General features: G+C 36.8%; 1 protein-coding gene and 2 long non-coding RNA genes across 5 annotated transcripts in view; 2 read left to right on the top strand and 1 right to left on the bottom strand.

Moving 5' to 3' along the window:
• Positions 1-1,108: 1,108 nt before the first annotated feature.
• Positions 1,109-18,711, bottom strand: LOC139972996 (uncharacterized). Of its 2 annotated transcripts, none has more exons than XR_011795113.1 (3): positions 17,868-18,711; positions 15,870-16,202; positions 1,109-1,829 (listed from the first exon to the last, which is right to left on the bottom strand). It is a non-coding gene; the product is annotated as an uncharacterized lncRNA (long non-coding RNA). The 2 variants fall into 2 exon arrangements; XR_011795110.1 differs by lacking the exon at positions 17,868-18,711 and adding an exon at positions 17,223-17,685.
• LOC139972987 (uncharacterized) lies at positions 2,639-7,701 on the top strand. 2 transcript variants are annotated; one of them, XR_011795106.1, is made up of 4 exons: positions 2,639-2,746; positions 3,886-4,045; positions 5,273-5,391; positions 5,910-7,701. It is a non-coding gene; the product is annotated as an uncharacterized lncRNA (long non-coding RNA). The 2 variants fall into 2 exon arrangements; XR_011795109.1 differs by having other exon boundaries at positions 2,710-2,784.
• Positions 18,712-26,122: 7,411 nt separating the features above from the next.
• LOC139982818 (uncharacterized) overlaps positions 26,123-26,885 on the top strand; it is a 66,467-nt gene continuing 65,704 nt past the window's right edge. The window contains exon 1 of the mRNA XM_071995927.1: positions 26,123-26,270. Coding sequence (XP_071852028.1) covers positions 26,171-26,270 — 100 coding nt within the window. The 5' untranslated portion in view covers positions 26,123-26,170. The remainder of the gene's footprint in view (positions 26,271-26,885) is intronic.

The following is a 26,885-nucleotide window of genomic DNA, read 5'->3' on the forward strand; positions in this document are numbered from 1 at the left end:
TGTTGTATATGACTTGCTTTATGGCAGATATGAATTCATTAGGTGTTGGGTTATCTCTATGCCCTCCAAACGCTTTGATTACAGAAAGCAAGTTATCAATACAGTTCTGGTTAAGCCGATTAGTCAGCAGATACTTGAAACCGTAAATTTGTTTGATATCATCATACAACTGAAGTACTACAGAAATTGTGAGAACCAATCCATTAACACGAGCAATTCTAGAAATTGGCATTGTAACAATTGTCTCCAATTGTTGATCCACTTCTTTGTATCATTCCAGGATTGTCATGTACAAATCCATCCTTAACTGCTCGTCAGTGAACCTTTACATCATTCATCATTTGTGGTTAAAAGCTATCAAAAAGCTTATCGATTTTGACAATAAATTTAGCTGTGTAAGCTGCATCAGAGGTTAATTTTCCAAAGATGTGTACGTCAGAATGACATATGCAACTGTATGACTTAAAACCTGAGCTGATAAAGGAACCCTCAGTTGCACTAATAAGTGGGAGCTCAATATGCTGTGAAGTTAGTTGGGTGCCATTCTACGAGGTAACTTTGAGCCATATTTGAAGAAATCAGCGATATCTTGCCACTTCACCTGATGCTCATCCATGACAAAACAACGTTTTTTCAAGTTGTTTCTAGTATTCTTCAGTATTAGTAGGTGTGCGCATTATAAGTCTTATTTGAAGTCATATTTGAAGAAATCAGCAATATCTTGCCACTTCACCTGATGCTCATCCATGACAAAACAACGTTTTTTTGTTCAAGTTGTTTCTAGTATTCTTCAGTAGTAGTAGGTGTGCGCATTATAAGTCTCATTATTATTATTATTATTATTATTATTATTATTATTATTATTATTATTATTATTATCAAACATACAGTATATTTTCTGATGTTGGTTATGATTTTCCAGGATCAAGTAGGGTTCTTCATCTGTCACACCAAACAGAGAGTTCATGTTCGTGTTATTGGGACCTTGGTCACATACAACAACCTTATCTGTAAACCCAACATCTTTGAGTTTTTCTAGCGATCCATGAGAAACCATTTCTGTTTTTCCACTGCAGTTGTCCCATTTGCCAAAAAAAGAGACCCATACATTGCTTCCATTTACTTGCAAGACCTCGCACTATAAATACATGAGCTTGATTTGCTAGATTATTGGTCCTTCCAAGCTGAACTAAAATCGTCCATTCCTTGTATCTTATGTTTGGTTATATCATAATACAAGCCAGATTTTAGGCTCGTTTCATCCAACGTACACATAATTTATCTCTAAGTGACATGTAATTGACCCTTTTATGTAATGATTGGAAGGTGGCTATTTTAAATTCAGGATGAATTTCGAAATTCTGTAACCATCATTGCAATGATCTCAAGCTTGGCAATACAAACGTTCTCCTACAAAATGTGTATGCTCGAGGGCTGTGGTAATATAGAGCAAGTGCAAACACCCTGTCTCTCAGTGTATCGTATCCTCTTATAATTAAACTTTGAATCTCAGCTGACCAACTAAAAAAAACGTATGTTTGTGGGGACAGATATTTTCTCACCGACTTTAAAACAATATTCCCACTTACTTTATTACCAGCCTGTAATCGTTTAAGTTTAAATCTGTGACATTTCACTCGTAACTTATATGCCGTTATATTTTTTTCTTTTGAACTGACTGGTGCAATTTTTACCTGTTTCCCAGCATGCTTTCCACTGGCTTGTGTGCCTATGGACAGTCCTGCATTTACTTGTGGTACTAACGACTCTTGCCGTAGCTGACAAAGCGTAAGTATGATCAAGGGCTACTTGGATGCTGTAAGAAATGCCTGTAATAAAATGAAGAAATGAAAATGGTTGATTTCAATGCATTAATTCATCTCAGAGTATAGTTAACAGTAGTGATTTAAAACTGATTAAGCTCTTCATTCTCTAGAACTTTTCTTTTTCAAGCATCCTACTCCCCCTTGAATCATCATACTCTTGGGAGTGCAACGCCAGTACGGGAAAACCTCTAATTTATATAAGGCCATTTGCCTGTTTACTTTATACACCAATGCTTGATTATGTACGGGTGCCACATGACAGGAACAATGAACGTGAAGACACGTGAAGACAAGCACAAGGAATTTATAAGAGTAGATTTATGTCCAGTTATTAAAGAAGCTATTGTTCATCATTGGTTAGTTAGTTACCACGATAAGGTTCGGTTTGTGTTTCTTTTGAGTTGTTGTGGCATTGGAGTAGTTTGATCTACGTTGTCTCTTTCCTTGTGCTTTTGGGGCTAAAAAGAAGATTCCATCCTTGGACTATGTCTATCTTAGGCAATTAACACTAGCTAGGCCCTGTAGGTCACTCTTGTTTCTAGTCGTATGTCCTTGGATATAGGTAGGTCTAGATTTTCTAACTTTCGCTTCAATATTACTAAGGTTAGCAAGAATCTAGGATAACTACACTCTAAAAACTGAAGTGCTAATTTAGTAGCTCCAACACGGTGCTAGTCATCAATTAGCACTTTAAGAGCTAGTATCTAAACCTTCAAGTGTTAAATAACTTGCACCATACCAAAGTGCTATCGCCGTAGTTGTGATGCACTGCACTTATTGAGTGCTGAAAGTTTCGTATTAACTTTTGATTGGCTGAAGGCGGTGACGTCAGTAACATGCAACAACGCTATTGGTTATAACCAAGTAGTTGCATATCGCATCGCTAGACGTGACAACTGACGAACGTTCCAACGGCAGACGTAAGTTTCTGAATTGAAATCTGTGAATATTCTCCAGAGTAAGGAAATTTTGAAAGCTGATATGGCGACCTTAAATGAAATTTGAGTGATCATTCATGTTTTCAATAACCTAGCTTTGCTGATGACGTCGGGAATTCCCTTGAAATAATTGCTCTGTCGACGTCTTAGTGATGGTAGCCTACCACTGATTTCATAGGTCTATTCAGGTATGTAAATGCCAAATGCGCTCTGATATAACATTAGGCTATGCCAAGTTTATGATTAGGCGTTTATAGGCCTAGCCTACCTCCTTATTGTAACATTTATAAGGCCTAACTTTATGGCCGCCAATGGGTGATTCGATTGAGGTGTGCTACTGGTACTACAGTTTACTATGTTTGCACAAGTGGCCATCACACAGTCTTAACGTATAAGAGAGGCAGGCCCAATGCAATAAGTATTGGTATTGGTTTAGGCCTATATGCCAATGCCTAAAGAATACGAGCCGATGGCCGCTACACGACCACAAGAAAACGTTTAGGAAGGCCTGCCAACCCATATTACGCTTTGAATTTGTGGTAGCCTAGCCTAGGCCTAACAGTATTGTGGTAACAGGCCTAACGTTGGTGTTGTTAATGTTACTTCGCAGTGTAAGGTCTGTGTATGATTACCAACTACAAAATGAAGTAGCCTACAAAGTACAAACCATACTTCACAGTCATTCTCATACATTATTCAGGTTTAAAAAAAAATTAAAGTTAATGTAAACATAAAATAATGATCAGAGTAATTGTATACATCCTATTCTTATCTGACCTTGATAGTGTTTCCCATAATTCATGCATCGCTTAATGTTGTGTACCCTAATGTTTGCCTTGTTTGCACCTATCAAGGAAGGCCTACTATAGGTATGTTTTCCTTTTGAAATGATGACTCCCAATGTAAATATGCTTCATTTAAGATGTTCTGTCATGAAAAGTGACAGAATATAGGTAGGCTAAATTTTCCAATTAATTTGAAACAAATTTTGGTGAAACTTTAAACATGCTTTTTTTGGATCAAATCTGTTTATAGACTCAAGCTTTTGCAGAAAAATGAAAGAAACCTGACATGTTTTGGGATTAATCGCATGTTTTCTTGTTTTATTCTTGTACTTGTAGATTTCGCAAGACTTTGAGCAGATGTATGGAGATCAGGTCGCCAATAACTTTTTGATGAAATGTGGGGAACATTCCCGCCTCATTTGGAAGTACATAGCATGTAGTACCAACTCAGCTCTGCGGGACCTTCAGTTTGAATTTGAAACAGAAAATTCTGAGGGTATGTTTAAAAAAAGTGCTAACATTTTGTAGTCATGTGACTCTCATTGTGCAAGTTCAGTCAAGTTTTCTGTAGTGAATATTTAGTATGTTAGCTCTATAAAAGACTGCTATAGGTAAAATCATGTACAAAAAAGTGGCAATGCTGTTAACAGATTGTCTGGTACCCAACTTTCTTTAAACATACATGGAAGAAATGAATGAAAGTGATTAAACTGAAACTGAATTACATTCCAATCTAGATTTTGAAGAAGACTTAAGTTCTGACACCATCGAAGCTGGTGGGAGTTTATATGATTGGTGGGCATCTACCTGTCTAACGATAGTTCATTAAGTGGTATTATCTCCTGCAGTCTTATATGAATTTTCAAGTACTGAAGCTAACTTGGCTTAACTGATCCATGGGAGGGGACCCATCACAAATGTATCCAAAAATTGAGGTCAAAGATCATTTAAGTGTCAATTCAGGCTGCAGCGTGTGAATCAAAAATAGCCAGATCATTATCAGATTGCTCGCAAATTGTTGAAATCAGTGGATTAAAACTTGTATCCAGATTTCAGATCAAAGGTTATAACTATTGGGTCTAAATTTGTAGCCAGTTCTTAGGCCCATGCACTAAAATTGACTAAGCTGGCAATCCTGTTCAGTTTTGCTTTAATTCCAGCTGTGGAGTAAGGGTAAACTGAAGGAAATTTGTTTCTTGAGCCACGTACTGTTAAAGCGCTGTGGGTGGAGGGGTGTGTTATTATTCTAGAAACATTCTAGAACCAATGGGTTGTACCTGTATAGCCACTTGCTTGGTTCATTCATTGATACAAGTTACTGTACCGCTTGATGCCTTAGTTTCCTCCATCCAAGAGTGTATTCAATAAGCAAAAGTATTAATTTCCTGGCCTAACCAATTTCAATTATAGAAGCATCCCAGAAATCCTTTCAGTCTTTCACCATATTTATTTTAGTGACTTTGAAAAGACCTATGACTGTGAAATTGACACAGGCCTTTGTAATTTGGGTTCAGTGGACATAAAAGTATATCAGAATAATGTTTTTTTTTTATCTTGGCTATATGTAATTTGTATATTGCAATTTCTAGAGCAAGTAGTAGGAACAAACAATTACTAACTGACACGTCACACTATTTTGTTGACATATACATCTGTTTTGTTGAGATATGTAATCTGTTTTTATGTTTTTCATGATTAAGAAACTTTTTATTTTCTTCTTTAGAACATGCATCCATGTACGGTCTGTTTGCTTTGGTTCACCTATTGCCGTCTTTCAACACAAGGAAAAGTGGAAAATGCAGTCGAGATGACAATGTCCGTTTCTTCATCGCCTGACAACCAGTAAGTTGTTTTGTGTGTTGAGTGTTGAGTGGGAAAGATCTGCCAAAATTCACGCAGAGTGATCATTCTTTAGCCATTTGAGCCTAGGGGATATTGGTGCTGACATTCTGTCCTCTAGGCCTCAGCCCCTTGGCTCAATCTGCGCTGGGCGGTCCAGGTAGGTGCTCTTATTAAATGTGTCTTTCCTTCAGGAGATAAGAGTCAACCACATAAAACTATCTGATACAGATGTGGGTCAATGTAGACTATTCTGTACCTGAGCCAGATAATCCTTTATTATATATCAAGTTATACCTGCATATCTTTTTAGCTGGTTAGATATTAACATGAATTTTATATTTGGTTAAAATATGGCACTAGCCAGGCAGCAGTTCAGGCAAGATACATAATAGTACGGTAAGTGATGCAAGCAGGATGTGAACCAATTGTCACCCGGACTAGTTGAAGTTTTCAGAGGTTACTAGAGAAATTGGCAATATTTTGGAAATTAATGCTTGCTTAATTTATTTTCTTCTTAGATCGGCACAAATGTGGAAGAATATGCAAAGAAAAGCCAACTCAGCAGAAAACAGCCACACCTCCTGGCCATTGGAAGCAATGTGACTGACTTGCAGCAGTTTTTTTTGAAGTTCTGGATGGAGTTGCCCTACCTGTTTCCAGGCAAGCATGTGGAATTGTAGCAGCTTCAGATATTTTAATGAAAGTTCATTATGTTTTTATTGTAGCATATGCGGTGCAGCTCACAGATTTCTACACCTTTATCCAAACTGTGGTGTATGGCATACCCCTAACAGGTCAAAAGATAAGTAATCATGTTAAGGAGATAAGGATTGCTTTGCAAAATGTGGAGTAGAGACTGTTCACAGTGTAGTTTAAAAGCATTAAGGAAAGTTTGTTGCAAGCATGTCTTAAAATTTATTCGTTTTAATTACTAGCATTACAGTAATCTCTTTCAAGATTTCTCTTAACGTTTCTTAAGTTACAATGGCCATTTTGTAGTAGAAAAACATGCCGTATGTTTTTACTTTGGGATCAATGTTTCAATTCTAGTAATCCTTTAGAGCTCAGTATGTACGTACCTATTATATAAAGTGTAGTTGGATTTTTGACATTAACAGAAATATAAGGCCTACAACACAGGGTTAACAAATACAAAACTGAACACTAGACAACTTAGACCCACATATATCTCTAAAATCATCTCCAGATGAACCTGGTTATGATGGATAAACTCAGGTTTTGACCAGTTATTCAGGTTGTACAGTTGATGACTTAAGTTTGGGCTTATAAAAATGGGAGGGATACTGCTTGCACCAGATCTCAGCCACAGCCACTCACACAAATTACTCATTAGTAATTAATGACTCACAATATGTCAGGTACTTGCTCGCCCTTCGGGAGCGTAGGTTTACCTAACTTAGTCTTGATTGGGTGTTGTCACTGTTAATTTTATCATGTTTTAAAACATTCATTCAGACTGTTAGATGTTATTCAGTGTTATGTTTCAGTTTAATTTTGCCCCATTTGGGGATCAAGTTGGTGTTATTTTCATTTGACATCATTAAAAGAGTGGAGTGAATAGGTTTGAAGGTGTTGTCCAAAGTAAGGGACCATGGGAACAAAGCCTCATTGGGTGGTCAAAAATGTTTTTTTTTTTAAATTTAGTTTTTGTCCAATCTGAGATCTTTTCCAGTTGGAATCTGGATTTTACTGGATTTTAGGGGTGCATAGTCCCATCTCCTGTAAATATCACTCGGTACTAATACAGAAAATTAATATCATGTTTGAAAATTGTAACATCCATGGCTAAATGTAAACATAAAGTTAGGCTAGAACACTATGCATGGATATACTCTAGCACTTCTGGTCAACAGCCTTAAATTTTTATAGTAACCAAAGGGTTTAGCTGAGACACTTAAGCTAATCAGTCTACACTATAAGTCTAACTTATGAATTTTTATTTCTCAAGTACAGGAAGCAATAAAAGGAAGAAAGAAAAGAAAAAATGTGTTCCCTTTTATTTCAGTCAGGAGATGCTGTGTTTTGACCTATGCATTCCATATTTTGCAAGTGATACAGATTAATTAGGATTTGCACTTACAGGTGCTATATTTGCTCTTTCCAGTGCTGGTGGTAGCACTTAAAGTGCGGGACTGTTGTAGCACTTTTCAGGTGCTTGTACAGTTAGCACCTTTGAGAGTGCTGTTTATAGCACTTAGGGTGCTGTCCCTCTCAGGGCTCTTGGGAAGTGCTGTAAAATAGCACTCTATGTGCTGTTTTCAGCACTTTGGTTTTTAGAGTGTAAGGTCAACAAATGATACTAACCTCCAAGATAAATTATTTACTTAGCCTGACCATGCAGCTTAGATAGATAGGCCAGGGGTAGGCCTAGGGCAGTAAGGGGTAAACCTAAGATATAGACCTGTCCATTTAATAATTCTTTAAAAATTAACTTCGTTTTTACATGAATACAATATTCCATTAACAAGAGTTTACTCTATTTATCTTTTGGGTATCGAAACGAAATCTCTGGGTTTTTCTTTCCTGAATTAGCACAATTCATGGCTGAATACCATACTTTCAATCCAGTCATATTGTCGTTCAACAGTATGTAGGTTCGAGAAAAGGTGTTTATGTACCAACCGTAAACGGGCGCTATTCGCCATGAGTCAGGTGATCGTGTTACAGTCTTTGGCGAGAGTGATATATCTTATCCGAACGTGAAATATCTTTGATTTCCCACACTAACAACAACAACAAAAAGGAGTTTAACCCCTGATCGACCTCGCGAGAGAACATATGGGGGATAATAGCATTGTTCTTATAGAAAAGACAACTAGAGCAACTGTATTTGTATTCAAATACATGTCATTGTATTGCGCGGTGAAGGTTAAAGTTAGTAGTCTTTGTTACTGCAACCCTTTGGAAGTTATTTCGGTCACAAAGAAGCCAGTTCGGTGTTGGTCTTTTGCGTAGACCGATTAAAGTTATGCTATTATGTGCAATATCCGGTTATAAACATTACTCTAGGAAGCATGCGCCTGCGAATAGAAACGAAGGAATGATGACTAAAACCGTCACATATTAACCAAGCTGTCAATCAAGAATCACGCCTGTTGCGGACGTGACAAGGAATAAACAGAGTCCTGGATACTGATTGGTCAAATTGAACAACATATTAACGTTACTGTAACCTCGCTTGTAGTTGGCGACATTTTACGAACATACGGTGATTTACACCGAAGGCCTTGTGCACTATCTGAATTAGTAGAGATAACGCCGAGTCGTTGCGGATAAATTAGACTAACATTTGTTGCTTACAACCTTTTTGCAGGCTGTTGTAAACTCAAATGTTACCTGTCTTGTTCAATTCGAAAACGAACTAAAGTAGAACATTTTACGTACTGTTTTGAAGAAGTATGCTACTCAAGGAGATCTATTTTCTTTACGTGTGCAAAATTTAATATTTATCGTAAATATGGATTCTTTCCCACGTAAGAAAATTTCAGATTGCTATGAAGAGTGTATGTTCAGCTGGCATTCACCAGCCAGCCATGCAGACGATGGAGCGGGCTAGTAATCCCAATATTGAGCGAGCACGTGCACTACAATAACAATTCGCCGCAAAGCATGTTTTTAACCTAGACAATGAACCACGATACCTTTGGTTATAATAATAACATGACATATAACCTCGTAATAAAAGAACTATACAAAGCTCAGTTCCCCCATTAAAGTCACTCAATTTAAAGTTGAATACCAATGTTATGCATCATTTGAAAACATGAAACTACCCACAGTCAGTCCCTGGCGAGCGATTTAATAAGCTCAGAGAGCAATTTCTTGTAGCCCCGCCCCCGAAATTTGGTCAGACGTATGACATTTTGCGAACCTGCTTGAGCCCTCTGGTTTAAATATTTGAATAATGCCAAAGAAGGCGTGTCTAGCCAACATGACGCGGTAAGTTGATTCGCATATTTATTTTTCGTAAGAAAACAGTAAAAAATTATATTTTTGTCATACTTTCTGATAAATCTCCATTCAATTTGGCGCCTTTCTTCATGGCTCCAAAACTTGCCGTTAAATTTCCAATGAACTTAACTCGTTGCAGAAAATAATGCAGGTGTTTGGTAAAATTGGCTGAATTGGACTATGCTCTTTTAATTGGTACCTAATTCGCGATTGGAAATGCACTATTCTTGTCAATAATTAACGTATTAACTTAAGGCAAAACACAGCATTATGTTATACAGATGTTAGGACTTTGTATTGACTCTGCGTGTACATGTAATGATGTACATTGCTTTAGTTCGTGGAAAACGCCCATGTCAAACTATAGTGTACACACCTCATACTTCATAGTCATTTTATTACCATAACCCTGAAATATAGGAGCAGAAAATGCACAACTTCTTTCAATACATAATCCAAGCTCCGAAAATGAAGTAATGCCCTAGGAAAAAATTACCTCAAACTAACCACGGCAAAATACCACCCCTTTTCCATGGAAAAGTGTTGTAGAATACCACAATTTAACTGGTATTTTGGTCCTATGGATGCATTTTACCAGTTTTACCATAGAACACATACCCAATGTATCCATAGTTTATCGCTGTAACATTAGGGTACATTTTTTGTTGGGGGGAGGGGCATATATAAAAACATGATTATATCTTATATACGGTGATATATTATTGCACTTACTTTTTATCTGTTCGACCAAACTTTCTTGCCATTCCTGGACTTGCCTTTCATTTAAACATTCCGTCCCACTGCTTTACTTCCCACCAAAAGTCCCTCAAACTGACCTCATCGTGGTGTCAGAGTGGCAACCACTGTCTATTTTTAAGCCTGGCTAAATGCCCTATCAGGTGTCATATTTAAATGCCTGTGGTATAACCTGCTTGTTTCCACAAAACTATTTATGCTTGAAAATATATCCAGTAATAGGCCCCTGTTTCAATACCATCAAGGCTCCATAGGCTGAATACTACCAACCCAATCTACAATTTCAGGGTGAATTTGAAGGGGCACTGGCAGGGTTTGGACTCTTTGCAGTGGCAGGGCTTGTACTTGGAAGAGCTCCCGCATGGGTCCATTTCATGAGTGTCTCTAAATTAAGTTATTGCTGGCAGGGGCGGCGATTTTTTTCAAATATTGAGGGGGGGGGGGGGGTCATTTGCTTGGGTACAGGCGCGTAGCAACTTTCATCCCCAAACTTGTTCGCGCGCTTCGAGATATTTAGCGAGGAATATGCCAAAGGAGGTGCAAAGCATGTGGGCCAACTATCTAAGCGTATCGCCACTATGTGTTGGCGTGGAGCGCAAAAGAACATTTTGTCTAAAATTTCTCCCAGATCGCTAGAAATGGCACTTCCCAGGGCAAACCATCTAAGCATATTGTCACTATGAGTTGGAGCCAAGCGTAAAAGAAAACTAGCGATATCATAAAAAAATTCAAAAAAAAATATGCTCGGGAGGGGGGAGCGGTCGCACCCCCCCCCTTGGCCACGCGCCTGCGGTTAGAAATATTGTAGGAAACAGGCCAAATGGACACCCTATGAACCCATATCGACGTGGATCATATATATGATTGTACGTACTTACACTCATACACAAGAGATGTACAGACATTATGATAATAATCATGAGTGACATCCTGCTGTACGGTCACAAAAACGACCACGAAGTCTCTTTACCTCATGCAACATGTGTTGGATGAAGTTTTAGCCAGCACCAAATATATCTCACGCATTAGTTTGTATTGATAGCCACAAAAAACTATGCCACTAAATATGAGGGGGATATTACATACTATATCCCCCACCTAAAATATTGACGGGACATCCCCCCCACCCGCCCTTCCCCCCTTATCGACGCCCATGATTGTTGGTGATAAATGCAAAGCAGTATTGAATGTCTGAATTCAGCGAGTAGTACTAAAAGTCGCGATTGTTACGATATGACATTGCTTGCATGTATTGTTATGTGTGGATACCGGAAGTACCAAATCCATGTATTGGCAGTGAGTATTTCATGATATCCAGGAGTCCTTATGCCCCTATCCACACAGAAAGGTCATTTCACTGCCATGAAGAGTTCCTCTTATCATTCCATATTAGCATGGAGTTCTATGATGTAAGCAATTCAACTCCATTAGGTTTATCACGCTTAGTTATGGCATTTGCGCAAAACTTACTGACGTGGAACGGAACAGTCACCACTTTACTCGTAACCTGTATTCGTGTTCGTATATATTTGCCGTGAACTTGACTTCAATACAGGATGATTTGAAGAGAATGGATGTTAATTTGTGGTAAAGGAGTTTATTCAGCGAATATACCAGTTTACAAAATTGGAAATGATGATAATTATGCCAGAAAAAAAAAACATTTTTCTAAACAGTTCGAAAGTGGTTAATTAACGTTTGATATTCCCTTTCCACTCCTTTTTTGTGTCTTTTGTCAATAATGATTTGATTAAACACCTTTCCTTTATCACATTCAACTATTACCAGACATGTATATTGGTTAATGACTAAGAAAATGACCTTCGAAAATGATAAGTTTTACCTAATATAAATATTAATGAAGAGTGACGTCAAGAAACCCCGTGCATATTCTACAAGAAAAGAAAAGCACTTGTCGCACCGCTGAAAACTAACTGCCCACTCGATACCATGAAAGGCTATACCACCACGCTAAGACCAGGTCCAACTTGTAGGCGAACAATTAAGGTAAGTTGTGGGCCTCAAACTCAACAAGTTCCTTACTTATTCTACATTGAGCCTATGTTAAATATTAATAATCATAACAAGTACCTCAACCACGTCCAAAAAGGGATCTTCGGACAAAACTCTACAACTCGACATTCGAATGAACGGATCGTAAGAGCGTATGTATGGTATATGTTCCTATGTTCCTGCACAGTACCGAACGCCAAAAGGAACGAATACACACCCAACACAGGGCTTCCTGTCAGATACACTACATTTAGTAGTACAGAAATATCGTTTCTTATATGACAAGTTTCAACTGTTTTCACGTTTCCAAAGCATTTCACCAATGCTGTCATTCTACTTGAAATTACATGGACATGTCAATATTGCTTCTGATAGATTTATGGTTTAGTATAACCTTATAGTAATTGATATCTGCCAAACAAGCAGCCAAACTGATTCGGAAATGTTAGTGTCGATCAAAGTCCCGTTCTATAAAAGCCTTTGTCTATATAAGAAAGGAAGAAAGTAAACCATCCGACAAAGTGATTTACATTACATGATCATTATTGTAATGATCACACAATTGTAACAAACACAAAATCACATATGACACTACGTACACATTTCACAAATCCATGTTTAAGAAGTACAAAATCATGTATTTACTAATTCTACTTGCGATTTCCTATACCGCTTATTTACCACTCTATTTAACAGGAAAGGGATATTTAAATAATTTATTAATACTTAGTGTCTTATCCAAACAATCTGAATGAGTATGTGTCATTTGATCATAACATTATGGTTACTTCATACCCTACATATTTTCTTCTTTTCAACAATGGTACCTCATACACCTGGTAACAATGGAGATCTCTTAAGCAGATTCATCTTCTTCGATTTGATTTAAATCACATGGCATTGGTTCATTAACTCTGTTAACTTAACATAGGATACCACATGCAATAAATTGCCGAGCATCAACAATTTCCATCTCATAGTAGATCTAAAAATACACCCTGAGTGAAAAACTCATGTGTTTTATTTCATTTCATAATTAATTGTGGTGTCCCTCCTATCATGCATATCTTGGCAATTAACACCAACGTTCAAACCATGCAGACGCACCCATGTTGCTACTGCAGACAACTGTGTCACCTGCACATTCTTACACGTGTGCACAATGACAATTCTGTTAACAGTTACAGCTAAAATCGATGCGTGAGCTACAACTACATTCTAACACACAGTGTTTTGAAGTGATGTTTTACCGCCTTTAAAGATCTGCTTTATTTGCTCCAATGGTAGCACGCTCTAGCTAGGAAAGTTTTGTGATTACGTAATTGACCTGCACGGTCGATAGTCGACCTCAGGCTCTGCAATTACCTGCATTGCTTCTTAACAGCATTAGGCTAACACTGTGTGGAAATATGTATATGTCTACAGTGTATTAATCAAACAGCGTTGACACAAAGACCTTCATACAAGAAAAAAATATGTGGCAGGCGTTGCAGACTAGTAAGTAGTAATATGTTATTTTACCACAAAGGCAGGTCGATTATACGTCTCAAGAAACTTTCCATGAAAACGTGCTATAGTTGGGGTCTATATAGCAAACCTTTAAGTTCCTATCAAACTCCTGCAAGGTCTTTAACCCTTTGCACTTTTGACCTTCAACTTTTCCCTCATTAATTCCCAATCTGCCCGAAGAAAGAAATACATTAGAAATTGTTCGGTCCATATTCAGACGTCTAGTTAAGGAGCCTGTATTTCAGACGAAGAAAAACATGACCAAATATTCGGACCACGTGTTGTTTTCTTTCTTACTCATGATTGGTTCATTCAGTGATAGACCTGATGAATATTAATGACGTTCCGAAGTAGGTAGTATTTAACCAATCATGGATTCGTTCCCTCATCACGTGTGACCCCAAGCCTTGCAAATTTTGAACAATTTGAATATAGGCAAATGAGTTCTGAAATAGGAATCACCAGTGCTCACGATATTTGTCCATGGCCAAATAAGTTATACTCATTTGTTTCCAAATCAACATCTAAAAATAATTTTACAGTGTGTTAATTGAACTTTCAAATGTATCAAGGAGAGAATAAATCATCATTAAATCAAAAAACCTTTGTCATCGTTTGTTTGAGTGGATCTTCTTGGAGTAAGGTTCCTGAAATAGCCTACCAAATAACTTCCCCTAGCTGGGGGTAACGATATTCGCCAGATTACAATGGCTTGTGGTGTTAAGTTGTCTTTTAAATATATTTCGATTGAAAATGTGCTATACCCAAAGAAATATGTTCCTAGGCCAACCAAACCTTTTAATAGTTTGCTTCCATTTCAAACTTCCTTCATCTTCTACTGTGTGTTGTTTTTTTACGGAAGGATACCGACAGTCTAGAAAGCCTTCGCTAAGGCGTAAAATATCAGTCTATTATATAAAACTGTGCACCGATTTTTATCGGTTGAATTGCAACCGTAAATTCATGTCGGTATACAAATGTACGGTATTAAATAATCTGTTGTAATCAAGGGGAGGGGGGGGGGGGCAGGGGCAAAGAGTTCCAGCAGTGGGCCAAATTTCGCGCGCGACTAGCTCGATGAATAAGTACTTTTGCAGTATGCCCCATTCCCAAACCCTGGAAACCATAGTAAACGGTACAGCTATGAATGTTTCCTTACCCGAATTGAACATTTCCTTCCTGAGTTCCATCCGCTAAGTTGTTGAAGGGATCGTCCAAATAAACACATGAACTTCATATATTGTAGAGAAAGTCAAGCGCTTCGCCAGGATTAAATTGATAACCATGTGTACTCTGTCCTCATACTGTTTGCAGTACATAAATATATCGTTCACACTTTGTCTACAAAAGCCCATATATTTCCTTAAAATTGAATGATTCATGTTTTCAGTAACATTTGTTATTGGCCGAATCAAATTTGGAAATGGATAAATCAAAACTGGGATTTCGATGGGGTTTTGACAATTGGGTTCAGGTTTTTGTCCTTTGGTCCATAAGTAGGATATCGAAAAACACGTTCTACACCGCCTTTTCTATCCCCACCCTACGCTTTATCGGTAAACCCAACTTTAGTTAAACATTGAATATTTTAAATATTTAATGACACTCAACATTGTGACAAACATGTCATGTCATTCACCATTTTCGAAGAATGATGTAGATCGCTCTTGAAATGGACTTGAGAGTGACTATTCGAGCAACGTTTCGGAAAATAAAAAAGCGAAAATTTGCTTCATAGTTAGCATCATATACATTGAAAGGGAGAAATGTAATTTCTATGGAATTTGTTTCAAAGCCCTAACGGGCGTCCACGGGCCGAGGCCCCCGAAAGTTGTTGGATTTGAGATACTTCTCGTTCTCTCTTAGAAACTTTAAAAACACAAAAGCGCATGTCAGAAGTAAGGATTTGAATTTCTGTGAAAGGTATACCACCCCGAAAGCTGCAATGTTTTCACATAGTTCCTATTGTAGCTCATGCTTTAACTTAAACATAAACACATTCTAGATACTCCAATTTGACTGGACTGTATTTCAAAGCACCTGCTCGGTCGCTTCAACAATATTCCAGAAAAAGGATTCTTTGCATTACAGTACGTTGCTTAATCTGCTCATTCTGTCATCGTTTCACAACCACCCTTTCAGTCTTTAATCAGGGAGTTGTTCCATAACAACTCCCTGCTTTAATAACCTAAGTTATTGGATATCATCAGTTTACGTTATATACTTACGGGTTATCATTCAACAATAACACAACGCAGCTGTTCGTCGTGTGATCCTTCAAATTTCGTGATGGTGTAGACTCCAAATTTTTCATCAACAGCAAGGCTTGTAGATATATAAAACTAGCTTCGCTGTAAAATTACTTTCTTCCTTTCTGTCATAAAATTGGGGAGTTTTATCAGTGAAACTGAGGCTATGTTTTTATAGACTGCCTTTCGGAAACTTGGGTATGGCAAACTGCAGACTCTGATTACATTGTTTGAAAACGCTTGTAGTCGAATCAAAATTATCGTTTATCTGCGGTCTCGTCACCAAGACAAAGATGGTCGAAAATGACTGGACTGCAAGAACAAAGAGAGTGTTTAGTTATTAATGCTGTATTATTAACACACAGTATATGCTGTATCAGTCAACCAAAGAGAAAGGTCGCTAGAGAATTTGAATTGCATTAAATTCATTCAATCCAAAATTATTTAAAGCCTTTCAATTGAAGTAAAATCCAAAAAAAAAATCTTTTGAGATGCTATATTTTTTATGAGCATTTTTTTCTTCTCTCTATTTTATTGATTTCTATCATACCTTTTTCTCAATAAAGGATTGGTTTATGTAACTTCATCATTTATATGTCCTTCCTAAATGCACCTCTTCATATTGTATGCACGTATTGTATTTAACAGCTTAACTTAACAAACCCAAATTCGAACTACAGACTTAAATTACTACAACGTGACGATTGAAACGACATTCATGAGGAAATGAATATGGAAAATCCACTATCACCAAGTCGCCCTTTCTTAATGTTCAGACTTACAAGAAGCTAAAAGGTAGAAATTGAACCTATTGGAATAGCCTAAACCATGATGTACATGATGTACGGATGACGTAAAATACTGAATATTGCAAGTTTGTATCCATCAATTTGAGGCAGGGGCGTGGGGCATAGATTCTACCGTTTGATAGGTTTAGGTGACCACTGACAGAAGTCTTGAGACCTTTCTTTGAGCGAATGGAACAGTAAACCTTGTGAGTCTACAGATGGATGTGACAAAAAGTAACAGAAAACAGAAAATTATGCAAGCAGTTCGAATTGGTGAGGAAATAACTGAAAGAAGATTCGTGTTAAGTCAGTAAGGTGAACCAGGAAATAAACCTAGTTTCACTAGTCTGTTGAGTCTCTACTTAAGATCAAGGAAAACAAACTTCGCTAACTTATACCTTACCACGGTACGACACAGTTACATTCTTACAAAACTGGCCGAAAGCACTGTCACACTTCCGTATGAATTAAATAAATCCAAACATAAACTAAGACTTATTGTAGCCTATATATAGTATATATTATAGTTATAACTGTAACGTACCAGTTGTTTAGTTAGTGTGCACTCAGTTGACAAAATGTCCTTTCTGGTTTACTGCTATATAGATAACATTATGCACTTCCTTCCTTGTGAGAAAGTGAAGAAACACACCATTTCATTAAAAGCGGAATAGAACCAATAAAGTACGGTATCATGGTGCATTACTAAACGGAAATATGTGTGTGATGAATTTCTCTCCCATATTATAATCTCTCAATATTTAATGTGCAGGTTTAGGCCGATGTTAAATTTATTAGACATGAAATGTAATTAATATGGTTATATAGTGCAGAGCAATTATCGTATTTACACCACTAGGGTGATGCCTTTCTACTAATATTTGTGTACCCATGAAAGATGGAGTAGATCTACTTTTTACAGTTTCTTCAATTCCACAACATAAAATTAGGCAAATAAATTTATAGACGACATTTATAAGCGCTCTTTTTGTACGTCATGTTTACTCGACGATTGAAAAAGATAAGAACTATAATAGTGTACAAGTGTGAAATCATTCAACCATACATACACTGAACTTCGTTGTTAGGTTTCTCATCGATATGCAATAGTTGTCTTGACATCGTTATCAGAATGGCTAAACAAATATTGGAGATTTAAATATTTTAATCACTAGAATGTATACTTTGCCTGAAATCCCTTTAATGAGATTTTAATGGAACACTCCGGGTTTAAATTGACAAATTTAAAGAAATTTCACATTTAGGTGAAACTCAGAACAAGTTATCCAAGGTTGTTGATCAATGGGATCGAATTCATTTCTCAGTCCTACGCTCATTGCAAGCATAAAAAAGTATAGATTTGCCATACGAACGTTACAGATTGTTATACCTATTAGGGGTCCTCGATTATACAATCAGCGTTCTTGCATGTAGTATGATCCGAACACTTCTGTAAATTGATTAGCAAAACCCGTGCATGACTATACATGTATACTTCCTCCTTTTTGGCTTTGGCCTACAAACTCTCACAAATTTAAACTATTGTAGTCAATACTTAAACCAACAACTTCCCTTCTGTGGGGTCACGGAGAATTGCAAGAGGGTAGCGTTGAAAAGGTGAAATCGAGGGTCAAAAGAGATATAGTATGGTGATTCATCATTCACCAACAAGATGATATTTATACATTGTGATATTGACGGTACAAAGTGTTTAATAGTTTGATTTAAATGTATCAAACATTATTTACCTGATAATTTACCTCTGAAGAGGATCCTGAATGGATCGAAACGTCATGCCCGCCTTTAACTTGTACTTTATCTTTACATTAGTGTTATTTGAATAGGCTCTCTTACTCATCAGAAAAATATATATTAACTTAATATGAAGTTAACTAAACTTTTGGTTTAGTTCGATTCGTCTTCCATTTTTAGTAGGTTCCAGTTAACATTAAATATAATTATCTATACTATCGCTATTGTTATTTAAACAAAAACAAACACGTTCATACAATTACATATATATACCACATGAACGTAGCAAATGCCTATGAGGTGGAAGGAAGCAGAAATTGGCATTTACTAAAGCCTAATAATACTAATTGGTAGCAAATTAGGTAAAACAAAAATTCCCACTCAAAGTTGGAAACAGAGGATAAAGCCTTTATATATGGTATCATGCTTTGCCCACACCACGCAAAGTGGCTACGAGCCTGTTAGTGCAGTTTGTTTTATTATATATTATCTGATCTTTGTCAAAGTTGTTAGATTTTTAAACCCGGTAAAACATGATGAATTTAGGCTTGACAATGGAAAAGTCTACGACATACGTAGATGATCAGATATAGTGTTCGTATATTAGTCCTAATGTAATTGTGCATCTTTGGTATCTATGATTAGAAGGAACAAAGACGGTATGTAGTATAGTGTTCGTGATCTACGAATTTAATATACAAGCATATATCTCACACCACGCAAAGTGGCTACGCACCTGAGTAATGTAGACCTTTTCCAATATTTTATCTGATCTTTGTCGACATTTAGACTTTCTGAACCCGGTGCGCATGATGAATTTAAGCTTGACAAAGGAAAATTATAAGAAAGGCATAGAAGGTCATTCAATGTTCGTATTAGTCCTAATGTTATTGTGCATTATTAGTATTGATGATTAGAAGGAAAAGTGTAGACAAAGACGGTACTAAGTAGAGTGTTCGTGATCTGCGAATTGAGTATCCAAACAACAAGTTGATGTTACCACGGGTCCCATGGGTAAGGCTGCTACTGGAGTAATTGTCTTTAGGGCTGCAGAAAGGAGACCGAGAACATATGAGACGAACAGCTCAATTGGCGAATATAGCAAGCAACTTTTATTATTTGATCAACTGGCAGTTATTTAACTCATTTCCAGTGTAAAACACAATTAACACTGCAACATTGATCCTGGAATATTGATCTAGGGGAATCCCCTAATTATACGAAAAAACGGGTGGCGCCCTTCAAGTACGTTAAAGAACAATACACACGCTGTGACTTATTACACGATAGGTCTGTGCCTACGCTGGACAGTAAAGGAACAGTGAGCCTAGCTTAATAGTACAAATTAACTGCCGTACCTCTACGTGATCAACATTTTATAAAAGACTCTAATTACCCTACTTGAATTACAATTCCTAATTGACTGTGTGTATATTTCCACATATCAAGTACTGCAACTACGAACCTTAGTTGACGCATCGACGAATAAGTGCTACTCGCTGACTAAATATACAATATTATACGTAATATTCTGTAACATCGTTGCACGATTGGTAACATTTTTTTAATCTTGTATAATCCCATCGCTTGCTTTAACATCATCAACCAGCTTAAGACTTAATCAAATCAAAACTAGATGTTTTTTTTTTATCACAACTGGTTAAAGTTTTGGTTTATAACATTATATAATTTATGTAAACTCACCTGCAGAACAGCAGAAAGGAGACCGAGAACATACTGAGACGAACAGCTCAATTGGCAGATAAAGCAAGCGCCAGCTGTGAACGTACGTTCCTGCATGGACACGCATGTACACAGTAAGTGTGCGTTTAGGTGCTTTTAATTTATATGGAACGCCAATTTGATAAATTTTGTAGGGGTCCCTATTTTTTCCGCGCAACATTGATGTCTGTGAAATTGGTCTTTGATGGGATTACTATATATCGAGGCCTTACACGGGTGAATAAAAGACTCGAAGAGGACCGATGCCGTCCGCACATGTAGTAAGTCATTAAGTCTAACTCCTCCTTTGTCAAACTTACTTTCATTATACAGGTATATGACGGAGCCGGTAGTGGAAGGGCGGGGAGCTTTAGGCAGTGCTGTAGTCCAATACTTCATCCGAGTACCGAGTACTGAAGGGTACGACTGCTTTTTCATCTGAGCACACTTTCGATTAAAACTGAGAAAGTTTCAATATCACGGACAATTTCTGATATTGCAATTGAGAAGGTGACAGTAGCAAACAAAGTCCTGACGTGTATTCACACAGAGGTATTGAAATCTCACTGAATCCAAATCCGAGGATACTCGTCGATTGATTAAGTCGATGGAAGGAACGTTGATATTTGCAATTGCACATTTATAGTCTTTATTTATATATATTCTTTTCAGATCACCCTCGTCACTTTTGATTGGTTTGGTTACTTCTTTGGTCAACCACATATTACTCAGAGAAGCTGAAATCATCACAGTAAATTTATTTAAATAACCGACAAAGACATTTGCACTTAAAATGTATACTATTGTCAAAGAAGATAAAGCATCAAGGAATCCAAATAAAAAAAAAAATCGATTTTCTCTATGTAATGGTTTGATACATTTATCCCTACTAGATCAGCAGACTTTAAATTTAAGCTATATGATATTGAACAAAACTAATACGTCTCGTTTTTTTTTTTTAGTGTTTTGTTTTAGCAGTGGTGGGATTGGGGTTGTTCCTTGGATATGATACAAATTCCGCAAAGTGTATATGTCGAATACATTGCTTTACTAAAGTTACTATCGATCCTTGTACATCCCCGTGACAGCTTATTTAATTTCTTCTTCTTTCGTAGGCCAAAAATAATAATGCCTTTCATTGAGCTAAGTCCACCTTAAGTGTGTCTTCTGAGCTGTAACCAGAGAAACAAAAAGAGATAGTGAACACTAAATGATAGCGCTACTTTAAACCTCAACGCAACTTTTATAGAAAGTTACTTTTATTTCCTTCAAAAGCATCCATACATTAAAAGTTTAGTTCAGGTTGACCTAACCTATTTGCACATCTCCTTTGTTCTTTTGCAATATCAAGATGCACATCGACAGGTGATCCTAAGCCACAAAAAGTACCATGTCACCACCGACATTATTAACTCCAGCGTGCCTTAAACCTTAGCACGATTTAGACTACCACAGAGCAAGAGTTCTTCATCCGCCCCTGATAGTAACTAATATTTGAAGACTTCAAGGAAGAGTATTCGAAAAGAAGTGTTGCATTTAATTACTTTAGATGGATTCGTCCCGGAATATAAGGTTACCAGTCCACCACTCTTCCAATTGAGCCACAAATGAATCAAAACTACAGTATGAAATGTTTCTCGAAATGAATGAGGGCGGTATTGAAGAACTGAACATGTTAGGCCTCCGGATGTGTGACCTTCTTAATTCACTTTGAGTGCAAAGTTTGTGTATGATACAGTGTTGGGACGAATCTAATCGTTATAGTGTCTACCGACTTAGCGATCCGCGATGTAGTCACTGCCGACTTCAGATGTCATTAAGTTATTTGTTGATCGTGACTGTCCTGGGGATCAGCAGTTAACATGAATAAACGTAGACGAAACAGAACCTACGGCATATAATACCGTAAACGGTTAACTCATGCAGTGATCATTCCGTCATCCGGATTATACTCATAGTTATTTGCAACTCTTAGGTTACATTGAATCGGATTAATCTGTGGGTATGCCTAAAGAGTTTATCAATCGTTTTCTAACAAGAGCACGGTGTCTCAATTCCGTTTAATCGGGTAATTAACATTACGGAGACTTTGGTAAAACTTCCTACGTGAAGGGTTTCATAAGTCAGTTCAAGAAGCTGTGCATATGTGCGATACTGTGAAAGACCAATACGAAGTATGTATGCGTGTGTGTATGTATGTATGTATTTTAGATCCTCCTGCAAGTAGGAACTCGGGAAGAAACCATCATTGGCTTATCAAATCCGCAAACTGACCGAAGTCAGTCTCTCAAGTTCGAAATTTGGACGAATAGAAATTTCACGTTAGTTCTGAAATAGGAATTATATATGTATATATGTATATGTATATGTATATATATTTATATATATATATATATATATATCTTTATATATATATATATATATATCTTTATATATCTTATATATATATATATATATATATATATATATATATATATATATATATATATATATATATATATTCGTCACCAAAACAGAACTAGTTTTGTTCGATACAGGTGACAAACGCCTACAGTGGAATTACGACCTTCCTTACCGGTTTCGAACCTCTGGACATACAATCAGCGTCCACAGCCTAGTGGTTCGGGTGTCCGCATATAAAGCGGTAGGCCCGGGTTCGAATTCCGGTGGAGACTGGAAGTTTTTTCACTGTTCTGGATTTTCCAACTCATTACGTTTTCAATTATATATATTCATTAGCCTTTGTCGTTTACCTCCATTTCATTAACAAAAGTCTGTTCAAAGTATCCCTTTCGAGATCCGGCTTTAGGAATTACAAATGACTTCGAGTTAGTTAGAATCATATTTGATCTCTAGAATAAGGCAAATGCGTCACCAAAACAGAACTAGTATTGTTCGATACAGGTGACAGACGCCTACAGTGGAATTACGGCCTTCCTTACCGGTTTCGAACCTCAGGACATACTGTACATTAGCGTCCATAGCCTAGTGGGTTAGGGTGTCCGCGTACAGAGCGGAAGGCCCGTGGTTCGAATCCCGGTGGAGTCTGAAAGTTTTTTCGTTGTTCTTGATTTTCCAACTCATTACGACTTTCATTTATATATATATATATATACAAATATATATATAGATATCTATCTATATCGTTACATATATATAAATATATATCTATATATATATATATATAGATATCTATTTATATATATATATATGTATATATATTTAGATATATATCTATATATATCTACATCTATCTATATATATATGTGTATATATTAAGATATATATCTATATATATCTATATACACATATATATATACATATATATATACATATATATATACATATATAAATACATATATATCTATCTATATATATCTATATACATATATATATATATATACATATATATATACATATATAGTAAATCAATAAAGAAATAACACAACAGAAAAACTCCACTTCACGACCGGTTTCAGGCGAAGGTAGGAATCAGGCGAAGGTAGGAATCGAACCCCGGATCTTTGTGTCACGAACCGAAGTCCGTACCACTCGACCACAGTGATTCTACTGGTGTGTTAAAACGTATAAATTGGCCTAGAATAACTGTCATTAAGGGCGTATGCCCTTAGTATTATGATTGTACAGAGTGCACCCCTGGGGCTTTGAATCTGACAATTCTACACAGAATAACCACTCTTTATAGGCAAGCCAAGCCGTAAATAACAATTGAATGTGCAGCAAGTGGTATGACTGTCAGATATATAGTAAATCAATAAAAAATAACACTCCAGAAAAATGCCACTTCACGACAGGTTTCGTCCTTTTGGGACTCATCAGGCGTTTAACACACCAGTATATTCTCCTTGATGTGAGTATTAGAGTATACGTGCAAGAATTTAAGCGCGAGTACTTAACGTTTTCCCTAGTACATCACATTGAAATTCCAAAACGCCCAAGTATACCGTACAGATCCGTGAAGTCGAGTACATGTAACTATACTAGAATACGAGAACGGACTGACTTCAAGTTTGCTATGAATTATTATATTCCAGCGTGAATTGATCTACAAAAGTATTCCTTTCCTTCATCACCGGTCATCATGAGCGTGAATATATAGAATATTATTCGACTTCTGACTTCGAAATATGCAAATGATATCAAACAACCTACGAAGAAAAGTATACTATCGGCGCAGATAATAAGGCATGTTTTCAGGGATAATTTACCAAATATTAACATTTGTAATTGGTACGTTTGTAATTGATTGAGTTCTCAATGTAGCCCTTGAAAAGGAATATACAACAAAATATTTTCTCCTTATTTGATGGTCATTTTCATGACGTCATACCACCAAGCCCTTTCGATTTTCATTAATTGAGCTCAATTTGATGAGGACAATAGAAATACTACCATTTTTGCACACAAAGGTAAATGTGCTCTGAAGCAATAAAGGAGACACGTTATAAGTCCGTTTTTAGATCACCTGTCATTGATCGACTATACTCATTGTGCATGGCTTTGAATAGTCAGGTGGCTAAACCAAATATTATTTCATGATGACACTCTTTTCTCAACTTTAATATTAATTGAATGTAGAAGGCATGTTGGAAAACTATACAAAAATGAAACCTATGTAAAACAGTTGACTGGTGAAACTGAAGAACTTCAGCATTTTGAGATGTTAGCATATGTTATTGAAAAAAGACATACCAGAGTAAATTCAGGAGCTGTTTTAATCGCAAATACACATGAAAGACATTATGACGCTATCACAAGTTAAACTTGCACGTACTATACTAAAATCCAACCTGATTGGTAAATGAGCCGAGTGCCAATCAAAATCATCCTTAAAACGGAAGCAATAAATATACCAGTAGCAATCGAAATATCTAGAGAAATAATAAATATTTTCATCTGGCCAGCTCCCAACATCCCCGCTCCTCATTAAAGGAAGATTGAAATAAATCAAATTATGTGTATTGATGTCATGCATCTGCAGGTAGGCCTACAACATTAATATCCGCCTATAACAAGTTTGAACTAAATGAAACGTATGCTCTAGATAAAAATGCAGGCATTTTTTAACCTTCTGCATTCATTAACCTCATAGCATATGACATTATATGTAGCTTAGTGCTCTCATAATTGAAACTCAATACCTGCATGAGTGAGACACACTCTCAGCGAATTCATCATGAGGAACGTGTATGATTTGCCTGAGCAAAAAACCAAGCTATTTATGACCAAGCCATTTCCACTAAAACATTTCATGTCTAGCAGCATGCATGTTATTTTCGCGTCAAACATTTCACCTATCTACAACTTCCAAGTACAGCGAGTCAACGTACGGAATACGGTATTACATTGTTATGCAGCGTAACTCGTGTTACAACTGTATGACCCCACTTCCTCGTTATAGCGACTGCGATATTCGCTGCAATCAGCAAATTGTAGCACCAAGCTGTTTGTGTGGGCGTTAAACAAATAATGACGTGCCAGGTTTGAGTATTCAGTACGATTATTGTGATATGATGGGTCTTACTTTGGGAAAGAACTTCCGTTTTTAAGTGTAAATTAGTACGCCGTCAGTATTATAACATTTCGAAGCGGGCATAAGGAAGTCGTAGATATAGTATCTACTTGAAAACAAGTGGAAACAAGTAGTAACAATGCAACATAATTTGTAAGTACTGAATTATTGAGATATTAGTAAAGAGATATTACTGGTTACAGTGGGAGCGTACTGAAGCTGTGTAAACCAAACTTTTCCACGTTTGTCTTATCCTGTTCAAATCTACATCTACGTTATATGGCCCACTGCTGGCATACTGAAGGCTAAGCTAGCCTTTGTCAGGCCCAGCCGGAGTTAATGCGAAAAGCCTAGCCTTATGATTTTATTTCATTGAAGAAGCCCCGTTCTCGCAAAACAACGTATACTTCCAGTAGCTTACCAAGGCTAAGACTTTACTAAAGAATACTTGTATATTTGCATTACAAGTCTAACAAACTACCAAAATGTTTCGTGTGACACCTATTGACGTTTGTCTCCTACTGACTGTGATCTGTTTCATTTTACGGTATAATGTAGCTCAAACGGGAACATGTGGACGAAAAGGTAAGTGGTATCTCTGAAAGTGAGAGTTTGTGAAATGAGCTATAGCCTATGGCTTGGACCTCGTAAGTTTGAGCTAAGAGCTATAAAATAAGACTATGTATCTCAGTAGCAGTAGTAGTATATTCAGATCTTGTATTTCAATGATGGTCATGATTCCATCCACATCATTCATAGGCTAAATGTCTCTCTGGCCCTGATTTTGATAATTCCTTTCCCCTTCCATCCCTCTAGAAATATAGCCATGACTTAAGTTGTATGGCAGAAAATGTTACCGTGGGTAACTTCTTTGACACAGGAAATCCTTGTGCTAAAAAACGTTCGATGAGGCACACTCAACAGCTGGGTGTCGTTGTGACTGTTACACCAGGTAGAGGATTAAATATTATCACAACAAATGATGAAACATGGACTCGTATCAGTACCTTGGTGAATCTCAAGCTACAAAGTGGGACATTATTTGAATACATATGACAGCTGTAATTTATAATGTTTGGTACAGTGTACGTTTCACTTCTCAATTTTTTTGAACCCCATTAAGTGCAAAGCAAACCCAACGACAAAATGCTTTAGGTGAGAAACATGTAGACTAAGTAAATGTTTTGGAGTTCGTGTTTT

The sequence above is a fragment of the Apostichopus japonicus genome, chromosome 2 (genome assembly GCF_037975245.1).
Source record: "Apostichopus japonicus isolate 1M-3 chromosome 2, ASM3797524v1, whole genome shotgun sequence".
NCBI classification, from domain to species: domain Eukaryota; kingdom Metazoa; phylum Echinodermata; class Holothuroidea; order Aspidochirotida; family Stichopodidae; genus Apostichopus; species Apostichopus japonicus.